Source organism: Centruroides vittatus, unplaced genomic scaffold (assembly GCF_030686945.1).
Source record: "Centruroides vittatus isolate TY-2023 unplaced genomic scaffold, ASM3068694v2 contig_921, whole genome shotgun sequence".
In the NCBI taxonomy this organism is placed as follows: Eukaryota; Metazoa; Arthropoda; class Arachnida; order Scorpiones; family Buthidae; genus Centruroides; species Centruroides vittatus.
Window position 1 is genome coordinate 148,070 of NW_027122608.1, and position 19,019 is coordinate 167,088.

General features: G+C 34.0%; 1 protein-coding gene and 1 long non-coding RNA gene across 6 annotated transcripts in view; one reads left to right on the forward strand and one right to left on the reverse strand.

The window, feature by feature from the left end:
• LOC136984518 (serine palmitoyltransferase 2-like) overlaps positions 1–19,019 on the forward strand; it is a 59,060-nt gene that overhangs the window by 12,267 nt on the left and 27,774 nt on the right. For 2 of the 5 annotated variants that reach the window (XM_067281531.1, XM_067281532.1), the window contains exons 2-5: positions 3,081–3,167; positions 9,170–9,329; positions 9,417–9,571; positions 13,508–13,653. In XM_067281531.1, coding sequence (XP_067137632.1) covers positions 9,174–9,329; positions 9,417–9,571; positions 13,508–13,653 — 457 coding nt within the window. In that variant the 5' untranslated portion in view covers positions 3,081–3,167; positions 9,170–9,173. Of the gene's footprint in view, positions 1–3,080; positions 3,168–5,438; positions 5,477–7,880; positions 8,245–8,418; positions 8,623–8,766; positions 8,802–9,169; positions 9,330–9,416; positions 9,572–13,507; positions 13,654–19,019 lie in introns of those variants that run through there. The other 3 variants (XM_067281529.1, XM_067281533.1, XM_067281528.1) reach the window with 3 other exon arrangements.
• Positions 4,804–5,375, reverse strand: LOC136984519 (uncharacterized). The gene is made up of 3 exons (XR_010882201.1): positions 5,235–5,375; positions 5,044–5,170; positions 4,804–4,939 (listed from the first exon to the last, which is right to left on the reverse strand). It is a non-coding gene; the product is annotated as an uncharacterized lncRNA (long non-coding RNA).

Here is a 19,019-nt window from a genome sequence, read left to right on the forward strand (position 1 = left end):
GTGGCCAAGCAAAGGGTCCACACCAGCTAATCCATTATGCAGGAAAAGGTGCTGTGGAGATATGCTTTGCCATCTAGGCTATGTTTCTAGGTAAAAATGTTTTTTTTTTTTTTCTTTTTGTATTCCTGACCTTCGTTTTTGAAATTTATTGGAATTGGCCATATGCCATAATGATACTTCTTATGCCAGAAAATTGTAAGGATTATCATACAACTCTGAATATAGTAGTGGTATTATATAATAATATTTTAAAATTTTATTTTAAATAATTCATTTTTATGTTATTGCTTGTGCCAAATCCTGTTTATCGTAATTTGAGAACATTTTTAACTCTCTAGGTCGGCTTCGACCAATAAACGTTTAGAACGGCCAATATTGAACTCGGAGAACCTGACTGGGAATATTATTTAATTTTTTTACTAAATTTACTGATGTCGAAAAGGCACGTAACAACTATTCCTGTAAATTTTAGTATAACAATTTACAAGGACACTGTATATGATAAATGACAAATTGAATAGAGGAAAATTTTACTTCAAAAATATGCTAAAATCTATGAAAGTTGTTCTTTGTTAACACTAAATTTTAATGTAAGAAGTCTCTGTTTGCTATTGCATTCTTAGTATTTATTAGTGAGTGGTACACGTGACTGCACACAAAGTCAATCGTTATTCATCCAACTGTCAGTGAACCAGGCTAAAAATGATAGGTGGTAGAAACTCTGGTTAACGCAGAATTTGATCAGCTGAGATCATTAAAAACAAAATTAGCAAGCTATGTATAAATGAGTAAGTGGTGCCGAAATGTGTTGGGGCTGTGCAAGTTACATAAACTAGTTTCTCATAGATGATGATATATTTATGAGAAACAAATTTATGAAGCATACAGGATAAGATGTAATGATTTACTTATTATTAAGTGAATCTTGTTTCATTCTGGGTTAGGTCTAAAGTTTGTGTTTGTGTACCCTTAACTATTTTAGTTTTCTTTTTGAGTAGAATGGGTTGCTGTTAAGTGGGAATGTTATAAAGAAAAAATGTTTATACAGGGTGTCCAAAAAATTACCATGCAGTGAGAAATTTGTAATGACATTAAAATTTATACATATGGTATTGCATACAAGTTGTCCATTTGGGATTGGTTGACTGTACAATATTGCATACAACTTATATGTATAGTATTGGAAACAAAATCTAACTTTAATCTCATTATCAATTTCTCGTTGCATAGGAATGTGGGACACCCTGTAATTGTGCAGTTGACAAAGGTGAGAAAATTAGAAGACTTAGTGCCAAATTTTCACCTAACTGATAATACAAAATTTGACAAAGTCAAGCTTTATCTATGATTTTTCTATGTCTGGGCACTTCTCACTCTTGCTACTCTGGCTAATGAAGTTTCTACTCTTTTATATCTATTGTTTAGAATTCAGTTTTCTTTATACTCTATACAAGATAATTAGAGATAAAAGTAAAGAAACATATGTTTAAATACATTTTAAAATAATTATTATTTCTAATTTACATTATTTTTTGTATAGTGATCATTTGAATAGATTTGATGTATTTCATTTTTAACTGCAGTTTTAGCAATTACAAATTGTACATTTGAATACAGCCATTACTCATTTGAAATTCTTCTCTGATGTAATGCATCTGTCAAGAATGTACTGTACTTGTATAGTACATTCCAAATATTGTATATTTGATAGAGCAATTAAAATACACTTAGTTTTTCTTCTTTTCAAATGAATACGTTCAATCTAAGCTTGCACGTCTTAGAAAATTACATTTTAGTCCTTGAATGGGATCTCGCTATTCAAATTTGTTTACTTTAGATTAGTATTTCAATGCTCTTTGGGAGCTACTAAAATAATACATTGATATTACAAAGATTTTTATTTTAGATAAATACTGTTTAAGACGAGTAGTATTATGTAATTTGCTCTGTTGTATTTGATACCTTTTTTTTTGCAAGTTAAAATTCTGTCATGTATAGACCTATACTGTATTAGCAAAATTTATTATTTTGGAATGAAATTAAACTTGTCAAATGAAAAACTTATTAATGAAAATCACTTTAAATTTACACTTAGAACGTCATACTTTTTATAAGGTTGCTTACAAGTCCAGATTTGGAACACACTATCCTGACGTATTTCAAATTTCTGGCATTTGCATTAACCCAATTCGTTCTTTTCTATCCAAAAATATTTCAATTTGTATTAAAATGACTCGAATAAGAATTGTAGGTGGTAGATATTTGCAGATGTTGTGTGTATATTGCATGTACTGTACCACCTGTCCTTGAGGGAATGCCTTTAGTAATCTGCAGACACAAATGTTTGTGTTCTGTCCCGTGTGATGACTACGAAATTGTCGATTGATCAAAAGTCAAACAAGTACGATTGGTTCAACAAATATTAAAGAAATGTTCAATAATTGATAATTTGATTAACCATGGTCTAATCAAATTAATTTTACTCTGGAAAATAATCCTATCTAATGTCAGGTATCCATCAAATTTCACCACAACACACTCTCACAATGTCCCGATTTCCAGTTTCAAACATACGACCACCCTACGCTACAATAATAAAATTTAGAGATCAATAACTACAGTAGTGTTTTGTTCTAAAATGCAATATTAATAATATAAACAGAGTAAGTTTATATATAGATGTAATTTATATTATTATATAAACAGGAAATTTCACCTGTTCTGGTTAGGTTTGTTATTACGTAATAGAATTTTTATTTTTGTATTAAAATACAAAGTTGAAAACAAAGAACAAAACTTGATTCTATTTGATTCATTAGCATTTATCTCTAGCATAATGAAGCTTTATTTTTTTGAGTGCTGCTAAATTTCATATTACACTTAACTTTATTTTAATTCATCAATTGATGATCCAATTAAGATAATTTCATGTCATGATGATCTAATTAATGATTCTTTCTACTTAATTAGTTTAGTCTAGTAAAAAAAAAAAAAAGGGCATTGTTAAGTTGAAGGAAATGTGTTTTAAGTAATGTTAGTTATCTGTTTTACAGTTCTTTAAATTGTGTGTTCTTTTCCAGATATGGACAATTCTATGTTTGAGACATGACTAATCATACATTGGAAATTCGTCAAGACACTAACTTTTAATCTGCCTGCCATTCCAGGTAATATTTTGATTTGTCTCGGTTAGCCAATTAATTTTTTTAAGAGTAATTTTTTGCATTTTTAAGTAAACTCTGCAATAATTATTTGTAGCAGTGGTTCTCGACCTTTCCGAGGCCGCGGAATACCATTCGTGTACTTATTATACGGAATGCTAGCGTCGATACATTCAAAAATCAATAAGCAATTTCACATTTACTAATTCTTGCAGAACAACAAAGCAACAAACTTTATTCTATTGAATAAAATAGTAAACTCTGAATTGTCTACATACATATGCTAGAGTAAATTTGGAATAAACTTGCTATAAAAAAATTAAAAAATTTTTTTTTCATGGAATGCATGGAAGTTTGTAGAACAACAATTGAGATCTACTGATTTATAAACTATATTCTGATAAATTTGCATAATTTTAGATAGTTATTTCATAGTTTTTGAATCTTTTTTAATGTTTGTCTGGTTAAGATACTACAAGGGTTGTTTGGAAAGTAATTCCTGTTTGCCCATAATCTCAACACAAATTTACTTACTTAAATTTTTTTTTTTGCCTTAATATTACATATCAATTTAGTCATTTTTCAACATAATCACAGTCATTGTTTAAGCACTTGTCATATTGTCGTATCCTGTGACCAGTTTGTGAATGCCATTGTCATGGACCCTGCTTCCAAGCCTTTAACCACTGTGTGACTTTGTTTTTCAATTTGTTGGCACCGGCAAAGTGCTTTCCACCCAGAAACTCCTTTGATTTCCCAAACGAGTGATAGTCACAGAGATCTAAGTCCAGACTCTAGGCAGAATGGTGCAGAAATCCCATTTGTTGTCAAAGCAGGTGTTGTCTTCCAAGTTGTGTTAACATGTGCATTTTCATGGAGATAACCGCCCTTAGACAACGTGCAAAAAATGAATATTGTTTAGACAACCTTTTTTGGAATTTGGAAACCAAATAACAGTAATCACTTTGTATGCCATGAGATTGTTAATTTGTGTTGCTATTTTAACAACACACAACTCCACAATGCTCAATCAACATGTAAGTTACTTTAAGTAAAGCATACACGTGACCAAGGTTGGTTGGCTTTGCCTGCTTGACATCTGTTAATCTCAACATCATCAATGAGTAAGTGAGTATTCTCATAATTATCATTTGATACCATTTTTAATTCATAAGTAAGAGAAGCAGATCTAAATTGCTGTAATAAATTCAAAAATCCAGTGTTGAGAATTCTTGACGTTATTAGTAATACTAGAGGTGGCCTAATGGCAAAGCTACTGTTTGGGGAACCCGTAAACAAATCCAGATCGATCAAAGAAACCAAATTTGTCAAGGGGTAGTCTGTCCCTGGTATTTTGGGCCCCCGGCCACGTCGTTTTGGCCAGGCTCGAGACGAGGTCTACTTAGAAAAGCTTTCTCGATGCCCAAGGAGCAGAGTAAAAAAATTTATATTATTAGAAAATTGGAAGTAATTAATTATAAATTATTTACTTGTATTGAGCAGTAAATTTAATCATAAATCTTTAGCCTATTAATCTGTTGATTTCACAAAAATATTGATCTGCAGGACCATCAAGGATAAACTATTTGTTGGGATTCCTAGAGCATTAGGGAAGTAAACAGGGAAATTGCGTAGGGGGTAGATGTTCCGATTTTCTGGTTTCGAACTTAGGCAACCCCATATGGGGGGCCTCTAATTCCTAGGGACCCAGCAGGGCAACTTGCTCCTTTTGCCTCCCCTTGGGCCCTCTGCTGGTAGGCGATGGATTGAATGCTAAACTACTGTATTAAGGTCGAGGGATTGGGGAGATAGGCGTCACGTGGGGCCGAACTTGCCTCATTAGCATTTGCAACTTTTTCGTTTTTATAAAACTGTTCTCTACCCTCAAAATTAAGCCTTTTTCCATTTTATAATTAATTAATTAATATAAAAAATTAATAAAATCTCGTAACAGATGGCGCCACACGTGATTTTAATTTTTCTTGCCTGGTAAGTTAATGTCCTCGTTTCTGGAATTTCTTGTTTTTCGAATAATGGGAATAAAATTTCGATGATAAAAATTAATTTTCTTACTGAACACAATCCAGACTCCAGCAGAAATTACTGTCGTGTTTTTTACCCTTACTCATGTCATATTTCATTCACATAAACAGTGAATAATGTCATAACTATGAGTCATTGGAATGATGTGTAGCTTCCGATCTATTTGTGCAATATTTTCTACAAATTATGTCGTAATAATTATCGAGTATCAGTAAAAATGCTGTGTTTGATATAGGCTAAGTGATATGTTTTAGGAATTTCAAGTGTGTGAGGTAATTCACTGTCTCAGTGCTTCCCAAACTTTTCGGACTGCTCCCCCTTGGCTTCCAACACACCTACTACCCCTCGCCTTTCTGCGCCTCATCGAGGTAACGCGATGCACGCATTAGAAAGTAATAAATTCAACAAAATTTGCGAGTGTATGCGCTATATCGAAGATATTATTCCGTTGTAATGAAACTGTAGGTGCACACTCGATATAACGGCGTTTTTGATCTGATTGTAACGCATTATTTACATCAGCATTTGTGTGATTCCCTCTGCCCCACTTGATCGGTACTCGCTCGGTTTATACGGGATTATAAATGCCAGAAGTCTTTCCTTTATACTGTGATTTGAGAAAGTCAACATCGATATAGCGCCAGTACATACTTATGATTTCTCTCTCATAAATATTAAAAGAAGCATTCGGTATCCGAATTACTGTATGCAACTAGAAGAACACTCGTTTGAGGTACTTCGGTTTAGCGCTACACTCAATTTAGTGCCAGTTTTAGAGATAAAGGAATACAGTTTACGTTAGAATTTCATATAGGATTCGAACTTCTTTTTGTAAATCATTTATTCTTACAAAACGACAGAGCACGAAAGATACTGCTCGAATATCTCTGTGTCTCAGAAATGTTCTTCCCCCTTCGTGTTGTAAGAAAAAAAGTAAGTAAATTATATCGAACATTAATATTATTTTTTGTAATAGTTTTAACTTAAACAGTCCACAAATCGCCAGTAAAATGTGTTGTTAGAACCGTATATTCTTAATATTAAAACTTATTTCTGTTGTCAATTCTACAAAATTGTCCAAAAAATACTTTTTTAAATTTCATCCACGTCTATTTGTTGTAGTAAATTGCGCCATTTTTATCCAGAAGATTATTTTAGCGTGTTTACTTTACCACAATTTTCCCTTTCGGAATCTCTAGACGGGAAAAAATATACAAATTAACTATTTTTAAGCGCGTTTTCAAAAAATATGGAATAATTTTCAGTCCAGAAGCCCCCTTTTAAATTAATTATACGGTTATTTAATGCGTAAGTTTCGATATAATAGTGCAGGAACCTTCGTTCGACGGCTAACTTCCGTCGAAATTTTCTAGGAATTAGAAACAACCGGTTTGGGGATATTCCCGTCACGTGTTAACTCGCATCTCCTGAATTAATTTAAAAACAAATATTAACTGGATTTCTTTGAAGGATTACTTGTAAGCTCAGTCCCTTTGTGAAGGTACGCTTTAAAAATAAGGAGAAACCCATCTGTATAGATGCTACACCCACCATCAAAGGTTAGGCTCCTAATGCTTTATCTTGAAATCGCCCAGGCAAGCGGGATTCACCGGGCCTTTTCTACGAGTTTATAATACGTGAGGCCTGTGCTAGGATCTGAAATGCCCCATACTGGGCTTTGTATATTGCAGCGGGGTCGAATATCTGAAGGTGTTTATCTTTGTTTTCAGAAAACTGGAGGATTTAAGCGCGAGCGTAAACCGTCCACCCATACCTTAAAAAACTGCAACTGAAATTAGACTTGTCCCGAATTTTACTCTATAGATATTTTACTGTGTTCCCTCGCTTTGTTTTCCCGTTTTACTCCTTTGTTTGAACTCTTGACACAGTTCCTCTGTTCTCCGCGATATCGCGTTACTTCTGGAACCCGTTTATCTTACTTCCCCCTCCTCCCTCTAATCTAAACCGGTGCGGTCGATACTTTGTATAACCCTCTAGCCGTAGTGTGACGTTCTAATATAGCACGCGCTATCGAACCGCGCCACGTGTTTCGTTCTAGAGCCAAAATACGATGGCATAATTATCGCGTTGACGGGTTCTTCGATATTTTCCCGATGATTAAGCAGTCGGAACGTAACACGCTCCCAAAAATAAAATATGGAAGGCCGAATGTGACGTTGGCCGGTGACGTTATCGAACACGTGTCGCACGCTAGGAATGCGTCGCTTTCGCGCATTTCTGTCGCTCGAAGATGACTCGGCCTTGACCTTATTCTTTCGTTCCTCCTACCGTTTCCTACTTTCTTTTTCCCTCGAGAAGTGTGTTCAGAGCGACGAAATCGCGTCGCTAAACAGAAGTGTGGCGCGTGCGCCTTGTTTGTTAAGCTTTAACACCGGAGGAAGGGTGAAGTTTCGTGGACGATTGTGACTTTAAGAACTGTAATTACCCGCCTGCAGACTGTAATCGGATTCTTTGAGCTTTTTTTTTTTGGTACATTTGGTACAGCTGGCTCTTCGCGTGAAAAAAAAAACACCCCTCTCCTCTCGCTCCAGTTGCGACCGTTCTGAAGTGTTTCTCTTTTTGTAAGCGCGAATATTTAGAACGTGGTGTTTGGAACCGTTTTATCCACGTTTGTATACTGAGAGCCCTTGTTCTGTGACGCTTTAACGGGGTAGTGCTCCCACCGGTGTGGTTTTTGGCTTCGTTTCCCCGTTCCTCCAACGCAAATCTTGCAAGTTTAAGGTTCCTTTTAGAAATTCGGCGTGTAATTTTGGAATGCCGCTTCTAAATTGAAGGCTCTCTCCTGCATTGGGGGGTTGATTTACTGAAAATGAACTCTCATTGGCCGGCGTTAAACTTTCGATTCTATTAACGCAATGGAGTACATAAATTTCGGATTACTTTAGTACTTTTTCCTGCTGGAACCAGTGTAAATAAATGTTCGGTTCCTTATTCTATTACACATTTACTAAATCCGTTACGAGATGAAGACGAATTTGATAGGAGGAGTGAAGCTATGGAGGATGAAGTCTCCGAAAGAGTGAGTGATTAGTATTGTTTTTAAACGAGTAAAGCCGTTTCCGCATTCGCCCGCCCCTTTTCTGCACCTCATAACACGTATTTGTTAACTCCACAGCGACGTGTTGGCGATTTGGGGGTCGGGGGAGTAGAAAATTTCACTGGTTTGTGATAAAATTAGCGGGCGGCGTGTTTAAAACACGCCTGATTATTGTTATTATCACTGGGTCGAACTTATCGTTTCGCACTCTGCTACGCGACGTAATTCCGGATATCAAACTGCCACATCCGGTTGCGCTCCGACGCCTACGAGCACGTGCGTGTTTCAGACCCTTTGCCAGCTGCGGCTCGAGCGGTTGCAGGAAGTGGGGAAACGGTGCTAGAGTTACTTAACTGCCAGGTAGCCAGTTCGCATTGACTCCAGGCGGTTTGGAAGTGTGCCAACTTGTTTCTCGGCTTCACTCCCTGCCATTATCTACCGCTCGATTTTGTTGTGACTGATTTTATATGTATATATATATATATTTTTTTAATTACTAAACAGGCTTTTGTCATGTTGAGAACTAAAAATTCCATAAGGTAAAGTTATTTTTTTTACTTTATTCCGTTATCCGGGAAACCGCAGTCTTCTTTATATACGGGTTGTGTGCCATTTTTAAGCTGCTAATACATTGTATAATGTGTGTTTGTCCCTGTCCTGATAACCTATCTGTCGTTATCGATACCACCTTGCGGGCTGTTAACTTACTTCTGTCGTCGGAAAGCTTTAATCGTGTTTAGATTTTCCGACGCTCGTCGTAATTTGTAGAAGTTAAATGGGTTGATCCATCGTTTGGAACGAATGTGGGTCGATCGAACGCCTCCGCTCGCATTTGGTCGAACGTACTCGCACCTTACGCGCGTAAAGTTTTGTGGAAAATAACAAAACAAGAGGTCGTCTCCCACAGGAACATGGAAGTCGAAGATGAGTACGAAGAGACTCCGCTCGGCGTCGCCATCCTCACCTACTTCAGTTACATGATCCTCATCATCTTCGGTTATCTGCGGGAGTTTCTCAGGAGAGTCGGACTGGAGGACCAGCGGTGTGCCGTGGAAAGGAACAGAGAGGTAAAGGATTTCCAAGGACTTTATTTTCCTGGGGGGAAAAAATCGTAATCGGAGGGAAAGTAAAAAGTAACAAATGGTTTCGTACAGGGTTATGTTCCTCTCTATCAGAAATTTGAAAGCTTTTATAATCATAATGTCTACAGAAGAATCAGGGACTGTTGGAGTAAGCCCATCTGCAGTGCTCCCGGCGTCATGGTCGACATCAAAGATAGGGTTTCCACCGACTACAATTGGCATTTTACGTAAGTTTTCATTACGTTTTATTAAATAATAAATTCTTTTTAATTTTGTAAATATTTAAATTTTTAAGACAAAGTTTTTCTTATTGATTTTAATGTTTGATATTAAATTGCATCGGTGTATCAACAGTGCAGATAAAGTTATAACTATCGACGATATTACAATTATTAGTCGTAGAAGACGTTTTTCATTTTACTAATTTTCTAGTTATGAAATAATGCTCGCTTTAAATAACTGTAAAATTAGATTTATTAAAAATTGAGAGCAAAACTTTCTGAAATGCATTTGTGAAACCTTTTTTTGTATATTTAGGATAAAACATGATGATTCTTATATGAAGTGTAAACAAATTATGCCATATACACTTTGTAAGTGCATTAGCAAGGACTACCTTTTTAGTCTTATAATGTTTGGAGCAATAAGTCCTTAGGTGTTGCTTGTAACCGAATAGTCTGAAATTTATCACTGTTTACATGATTTAATGTCTCTGATGACTTTATTTGGCATCTGGGTTAATATTGAAGTTACTGTATTAATCAAAATAGGTTAAAAAATCCGACTACTATGCGGGATTGCAAGTCGAAAATCTATTCCGATATTTAGTTCAGTGTTTCTGTGAATAAGAATTTATTCAATGCAGTAAAGAAGCCAATAATTGTAAATTAATACTCTTTCAGAGCTTATTTTAATTTGAAATTCAATTTTTATTCGATTGTGAAGAAAGACTCAGATGACTGTCATTTTTCTAATTGCTAATAACTTTATAGATCACGTTTAACTTGGTTTTATTCTTCTCTCCTCCTCAAGGTGTGCACGCGCATGCACACACGTACACACCCGAATGAGTCGATCAAGCAGTTTAATTATTTCTGTCCTAATTATTTTCACTAAACCGGTGATGCATGTATAGGTACATATACGTAAACTTTGTATGTACAAATTTACATAGAGTATTAGTTATGCCGAGAGTGCTCCGGTCTGTTATTAAATATCATTCTCGATACTGGCACAGTCAGCACAAATGTAAATTAATCTTTGAAAATGTATTCCGTTCAAGCTTACAGCTCTATAAATATGTCCTAATTCTTTTGTGTATGCAGAGTACGTGTGTTTTAAATGAAACAAAAAATATTTCAGAAATTCACAAGTGCATTTTAGATTTAACGAACAAAAGCTCTCAATTTTAATCGATATTATCACGAATAAAATGAAATTGGCATCTTTTCGGCTCGGCTGCTAAGAATTACCTTTAAAAAATTTGTAAAGATTCAGAAAGTAATGCTTCTCTACCTCATTGTTATGAAATATATTTGACATAATACCAAGCGGTCGGATTAAAGTCAAACTCTTAAAGTTTGGCAGCGCTGCGGCGACTTCGAGTGGCAGTGCGACCGACTTGCAAGTTGCCGAGTTCCACCCACGGCATAACCGAGCTCTTCTTACTACTTCTCGGTGGTTTTGTTTTCATTTGAGTAGTTCGTCTTATAGATCCTTTTAAATGGCAATTCATTTTTATCTTGGTACAACTGAGATAAATGGATCAAGCATTTTTCTTGGCTTGCATTGTTTTTAGTATTAAATTATTTTTGAGTTTTTAATTTTGCAAAGTATAATCGGTTTTATGAAGTATCGTTCAGCAAATGTTTAATATAGTAAGCAGTTTCGTGTGTTTAGATTTTAACCTATTTTCAATATATTTGTGTCAAAGCTAAAGTTGCCATATATTTAGTTTTTTGAGATTATCTATCTGGTTTGGAACACTTCGGGACAATCTGTCCTTAAGTATTTTCTTGTGTGTTGCAGTCGAATAAGAACTGTAGGTGGTAGGTGTCTACAGGTGTTGTGCTTGCATACACTACCTGTCTTTACACACGTACGCCTTTTAGTAACCATCGCTAAATCATCAATGTTTTGATTGATTGTTTTGTCATGGTATGGCTTTCTTTTGACTCTTTCCATTGTGTGGATACTAAAACTGTCTTTATTTTTATTCGTGTGGATGTGCCAAAACATGGCGGACATTGGGAGCAACTGGGTTTTCTGTCAAAAACTTAGTTGAAATGCGTAAGTCGAACAAGTACGGTTGGTTCGAAACAAATCATAAATAAATGTTCGGCCATTGATAATTCAATAAAATTAAGTGAATTATATGCAACCACAAACATTGTGCATTAACATAAGAGTTAAAGATATATTAAATATCTGGAGTAATTAAAAAATGATTTTTAACATTAATTCCATTAAATCTCTGAACATAAAGTTATTTTTAATTGGAGACTGAGATGCATTACTTTTTGATGATCTTTTAAGTTGAAATAGTAAAAGTTCAAAATTGTTTTAGAGTAATTGTTGAACAGATTAAGTTTAACATTGGTTTCTATGCAGAATGCAAACTGTAAGCTTTGTAAATTCAATCTGTTACAATGCATATTATTTTGCACAAACGTCAGATTAATTCATAGATATTCTGAATACGAAATCATTATTTGCTTTGCTTCTTTTTTTTTTAATTATTAATCGTGTCTTTTTCAGCATATTTCTTCTCCAAAAAGCTACTTAACTAATCGGCCAGAGTTTTTCTTTAACGTCTCTCGTAAGCTGGTTGGTGGATTTGAATTTATTGCATGCCGTTCTGTTTTTTACTTTCTTGCCGTTAAACATTTCTTGGCCGAATTAAGTTTTTTCTTTTTTTATGGTTGCAGCTACTTTGCCTTTACAAAAAGACTGGCTTCGAGCTGTAGGCATTCTCAAGCACAAGTAATGCAGGTGCATGTTTTTTTGCTGTCCCACCCTCTTCCTTCCTTTCTTATATAAAAGAATTGTTGTGTGAAAGATGAGAAAGATGTTAAAATACTGTGTTGTTGTCAATTTGAATTGGTGTTGTTATAGTAAAATTTCATTTAATAAAGAACCTACTATTGCTATGTCATACTTCATTTATCGCTTACGTTGTACATTTGTAAATGTGCGTAAGCAGGGGCTGGCCAAATCTTGTCGCGATAGGAGTCATACATCACCTATCAAAAATATGAGAACCGTATTCTCTGTCGAAACTGGTATTTTATACAATGGATACATATTCTTGTATATTTAATTATAATAATTAAATAAATTCAAGCTGCAGTGGAGGTCTAGAAGAGCCAAATGCAGTTTGTGAGCCACAGTTTGGCTACCATGACTTTGAAGCACTGTTTTTGGGTGACAAACATCTTGGAATTCTTAGGCTTTCTTGTGCCCATCATTAGCATATACGGTAACGGCATGTCCCATCGAGAGATGCAAGAGCACTCGAGAGTACGAGATAAGTAATTCTATTTTTCTAGTTAGCAGTAATTTGTATATATTTAGTTAAACTTTAGCATATCATTCTTAATCATAATAAATGGATTAATTAATTTTATAGTGTATAATTGTGTTGCACGAGTAGGGAAACAGGTGGAGACAGAAGAATCGGTTCTCTCCAAAATGACTTTTTATTAGTTTTTAAATCAGATAAATTTGAAAATAATCTGTTACGATTTAAAAATGAAATTTTACTAAATTATCAAGTAGTTTGCATGTTTAGTAAATTTACAGAGTTTTATGCTTTGATATAAATTTCTAGTGATGAATCGATAGTGATAAAGATAAATAAAACGTCAAATTTTTATCTATAAAGCAAATTACAAAATCACTGTCCTTATCTTTCAACTTATCAGCTGTGTAAGGTATATGAATTGATAAATGTCTTATTTCCGATTAAATTTATATGACGCAGCAATGAACTCTGTAAATATAATGTGCACAAAATACATAAATCCAAATATTTGTCTTGTCCAGTTTTGTTTTGGTTTGATTTTCTTAAAATTTTAATTTAAATTAGTTGTTTCTCTTACTAAATTGAAATAAAATTTAATTAAGGATTTAAAACTAATTAAAATTTATTTTTACATACATAGGATGCCGGGTACATCCATCAAAGCAGTCAATTTAGGTTCCTATAATTATTTAGGATTTGCAATAAACGAAGGAAGGTGTATCGACAAAGTCGAGTCGTCCATCTCTGCGTACGGAGTGGGCGTGTGCACCACACGCCACGAATTAGGTAAAAAAATCAGCGATTTATCGATTTTCATTCCCGCGAATATCAAAACGGCACATCATATTTTTTTCTCCCGTATTGACTAATACCCAAAAAATTTTTAGTAATGTTAAACGAGTACTTTTATTTGCTCGGCAATATATCGAACAGGACATTAGCACCGATAAAAGGTACAAAAACTGGTACTTTAACATAACAAAGCAAGTAATCGTTAAAATAAAGGTTACAAAATAGGACTTTATTGGGTTTAATTAATGTATTTGCCGGCATATAAGAGGCACCCTATTTTCAGATGGTACTTTTTGAGAAAAGTGTCTTATATGTGGTACACTAAATTCAATAGAAATTCATACAGTAGCATAATGACATTTTAAAACTTTTGTGTCAGTTACCTTACCAAAACTTCCATAAATTATTTATTTAGAGAGACGGCAATGTTTAGTGTTTTTACTAAGATTTGTTTCACATAGATGATCATGAAAACTATGCAAAGTTCGCCCTAGAAATACGCTCTCCCACTAAACACATTTTTGTAGTTATAAAAATTTACCAATATTATTAATTTAATTAAAAATAATGTTGAGACAATTAATAAAATGAGGTAGCAATGTAACCCACTTCTAGTCCAATTTCATAAAAGGATGTTTTGTTATTTTAAGTATATAAATAAATTTTTTGTTTGGCTTGAGAACTTTGAACTGAATTCGTTTGTATATTTAAAATTTTTATTAGTTTTATTAATTATATTACTTCTGTTTGTCAGAACTTGTAAAACACATGAAAATTAAGGTTTTATAAAATGAAATAGGCTGTTTTTATGCCGAGTTAATAATAATAATGCATTAGTTAGTAAAAAACTTCCCATATTTACAACGGAGCAAGAACAAAATACTTTATTTCTCTGCTTTCAGTTTTTACTAAATATATCTACAACTTCGTCACAGCGCTTCACAACCTTCTTTAAACTCCGAAAACATAACATCACCTCTTCTAAAGTGTTTTCAACCCTCCATTTGGGCTATCTTCCCACATCACACTAACATCTGTAAGCCCAATTAGTTATATTAAAGCCAAACGATTGCTGTATTAAACTGGGCTAAATTACTGTTGCTACGAATAATTAAATGCTAAGTAATTTAGTCTAGACATAGGTAAGTATTAGGTGCCTTCTGTTATTAAGTTTAATACTGCAATCATTTGCTACTGTTTTAAATTATTGTAATAATTTATAAATAATGCATTCTTTTCGGAAGATCCTGTAGATCATTTATTATTTGTTTATAATCGGAAAATATTTTAACTTTTATTTCATTCTATATAATAATCTATAATAATAATAAAGAATATAATACTGAACTTATTTAATTGACAAATATATTTTAAAAATCCCATTGCATTAATTACATCATTTAGAAAGTAGGCATAGTTTCAGTTTTGTAATACACCACTTCTAATGTCATTCTTTATTTTCCATGTTACTCAAAAGTGCCATGGACAATAAATGCCATCTCCCTTTTTAACATGTTCAGTTCCTTTGTGTGACTAAACAAGTCGGAAAAATTGAATTTGTGGGTGGCCGATCTGCAATGTCTGCTGCTGCTACAGAGTTCCTTAAAAATAATTTGTTTTTAAAATTATTATTCCTCGTTGGGTTTCCGCTATTACTTAAAGGTTCCCAAACTTTTTGAAGCTGCAACCCCTACTGTTTTGTATCTCTTTTCCATTTATATCTCCCTCTTTCTGCAAATATAATATCATTTGCAATCTTGTATCTTTGCAAAAAGAAGTTTCCTGTCAATGATTGACATCAAAACGAAAGTAAGAAATTGCCTTGAATGCAAATGATTTGATTGTATGCATTACAAATAGAGCCAACATGTGTGAAGGTAGTTTCTGAAAAACAAGCATACACTTCACATTTGTTTTCTGTTGTAAATACAAAATAAATGTGTCTTAATGACTTTTTCATTTTATGTGAAACCTCTCACGACTCCCAAGGGTGTTGTAACCAATGCTTTGGAAACTGTGGACTTAAGGATCTTAAAATTATTTTAATACTTTAAATGTTTGTGAGAAGCAGTTGATGGTAAACCATAAAAATTTGATTTTGGGGATATGTTAGCTTCCAATTTCATAATCCTTACTTTTTGGAAAAATTGGGACTTTAATATAAGTTGACCTCTTATTGTTAATTTTATTTACATACAAATTGCTAAAGTTGTCAAAATAGTACTTTTGTAAAGTACTATTTTTAGTATCTTAGGAAACCAACACTAAATGCGGTCGGTAAAACTTCCGTTAACCTAACGGGTACTTTACGCGGATTCAAGATTAGTTTGCCAGGCCTGGGCTTTTAAGCATGCATCGAAAAATTAGTAATAATAACGATAAATATCAAGCCAAAGTAAAAGTTCAAATATATTTAATTAGTAACTAGAATTTACTACATACAAATGTCTATAATCCAAACAAAATTTATTAACGAAAATCAACAAGTCAACCCGACAATAAACTCAGCTACTTAGCTTAACTTAATATTAATTCCCCTTTGAAAATTCGACAAATCAAATACTTAGAAACTATGAACAAAATCTCTTACGAATTACACGTCCATTCGTCACCTCACTATACGAAGAACCTATTTCCTCAATTCTTTCGATATCATCAATCGAATTCCTCTTTAACACCTTGGATTGTCCAATTATCAATCTGGACTTCTATCAGAAAATACTTTGCTTTCGAATTCACCTCGCTCTCAAAGTCGCCTCGATTTGGAATTCACCTCCTCCTTCTTTGGTTAATGTACGGGTTTTATACTGTGAGGTGACGTCACACTTCAGCTGGGTTACTCCTCTTATTTACATACTTAGTTGCTAACATTAATTTTCTTTTCTGGCAGCTTTAAGTTTCCGACAAAGCTTATAAACTGTTTACAAAGTATTTATCATAATTTCCGGGGATGTTAAGACGGTTTAGTAAGTATTTCTTTACTAGTGAGTGTGGGGATTCCCTCCTCCATTTTTTTTTTCTGCGGACCGTTTACTTCCGCTGGGCAGCGCAAGTGCGCAAGATTTTTCCTATGGCGTTTATTTTTTTTTCGTGAGTTGTTTTTATCTTCTTTTTTCGTTACTAACAAGAGAGTGGTGGGGAACCTTCGTCCTAAATAAACATAAGCTCCAAACAAAATATAATAAAACGGAAAAATAATAATAAAATAAAAATAAGGCTCGGACTCAGTTCCTTACACCTTGTCAGTTTTGTAGTAGGTCGACTCCATGCAAATTTCGGATAAATTGAACACTAAGAAGAACATAGAGGTTAACTCTATTCGGTTTTCTCGGGATTTCTCCATTTTGTTGCCGGACACCCACCAGTGGCAAGAGGATAAGAACTGTTAAATGCCAGTAATCGATTGTGAATTTGCGCCTGGCCGATGGGCCAACCTCATGGAGATTTCTGGGTTTACTTCACGTTTTTAACACCTAAATAGGGGCCAGTTTACCACAAAAATCCTCCTGCAAGGCATTCCCTTGGCAGATCACCCCCTTGTCGCATTTCCATATACGAATTAAACCAACTAAAGAAAACCGTCCCAAAGTTTGAATTCGGAACATTAACAGTTAAGTATTTGAAAAAGATTTTTTTTAAATGCTTTTCATTCACATAAATGCACTAAAATGTAAATTTTCTTTGTCTCTCACAGTATTTGATATCTTATGACCAAAACTGAAAGTGTGGGGAGTTTGTGGAAAGCCCATGAAAGTCAGTAGCAAGTGTAACAAGAACATTTCTAAACGTGAATGCCCCAAGCTTTTATATTCAGTCATACAATATCAAGAATACTGTAAAAGCTGCAGTTTATTTTCTAGCTTTTAGTATTATGTATGCAACACCAATTATTGAAATTCCTCTTGTTTTAGTATTTAATTTGGAAGTAGGTGATAACATACATAAAAAATTCTTTATTCCCCTACTGCACACCATTTAAAGAATTTTTAAAATGTTAGTTTGGGCACTCAGTGTGATAGACTCTTGCGTATGATAACATTTGTAAATATAAATTAAATACTATAATATAATATAGTAAAAGGATTAGAAGTACGAAATAATCTTAATTTTTGCTGCTGTTATTTTTTGTCTGAGCAACGCCACGTTCATCTAGTATAACAGTATTTACAACATGTTTAAGTAAAAGTTTTGGAGTGTTGCTGATGTGTTGAAACAACAGAAAGAGAAAAATAGACAAAGTGTTTTGTATATTTGTGATATTTTTATATTTTGAGTAAAAATTATAAAAAACATGGCCGGCGTTATTACATTTAATAATATAAAAATATAATACGGACTTTACAAAGTAAGCTTTGTCCTTTTTTTCCGCCGTTCGTACCATCCGCAGTCCTCAAGGCTTCACAATCCTCCGGAGACGACCTTTCTTTAGAGGCTACTGCCTCCGTGCAAAGATGCAAAGTAGGTAAAGCGTCCTCTGGTTTTTTGCCACAGTAAAATTATTACATTTTGAGTAAAAATTATAAAAACATGGCCGGCGTTATTACATTTAATAATATAAAAAATATAATACGGACTTTACAAAGTAAACTTTGTCCTTTTTTTTTCGCGTATTCGTACCTTCCGCAGTCTAAATGTAATAACGCCGGCCATGTTTTTTATAATTTTTACTCAAAATGTAATAATTTTACCGTGGCAAAAAACCAGAGGACGCTTTACCTACTTTGCATCTTTGCACGGAGGCAGTAGCCTCTAAAGAAAGGTCGTCTCCGGAGGATTGTGAAGCCTTGAGGACTGCGGATGGTACGAACGGCGGAAAAAAAGGACAAAGCTTACTTTGTAAAGTCCGTATTATATTTTTATATTATTAAATATTTTTATATATTTTTAAAATGCAAATACTGTCGGCCAAGTTTTAATTTTTACTTGGGTATTAAAATACATTGCGGATATGATTCTTAACAGTTTGTGCGATGGCAAACGAGCCAGTTTGAGTTCCAAGGAGTGAGTAGTTAATGACTAATTGATACCAATGCATCACATTATTCTCATTAGTTTTTGCAAATTGCCTTTGTTACTTTTTCTTGAACTTGTTCTACTCATTAATTTCGACAAAGATAGTGCCTCCCTACGACCCCTTGTCGTGTAACAAGGTACTAAAACTGACTGTTTTTATCGTATTTAACAAAATCAATAGGCCTATTTTAGCAGAATTGCTTTTGAACTAATCGATTATTTACAAATGTGCCAAACACTTAATTCCCATGCACAGTTTACGGGCTGTGACACAAGTTACACTGAATTTTAGTCTGTTTAAGTTAATTAACTTCGTCACGCGCCTAGTGCGATTCGGCACTAATCGA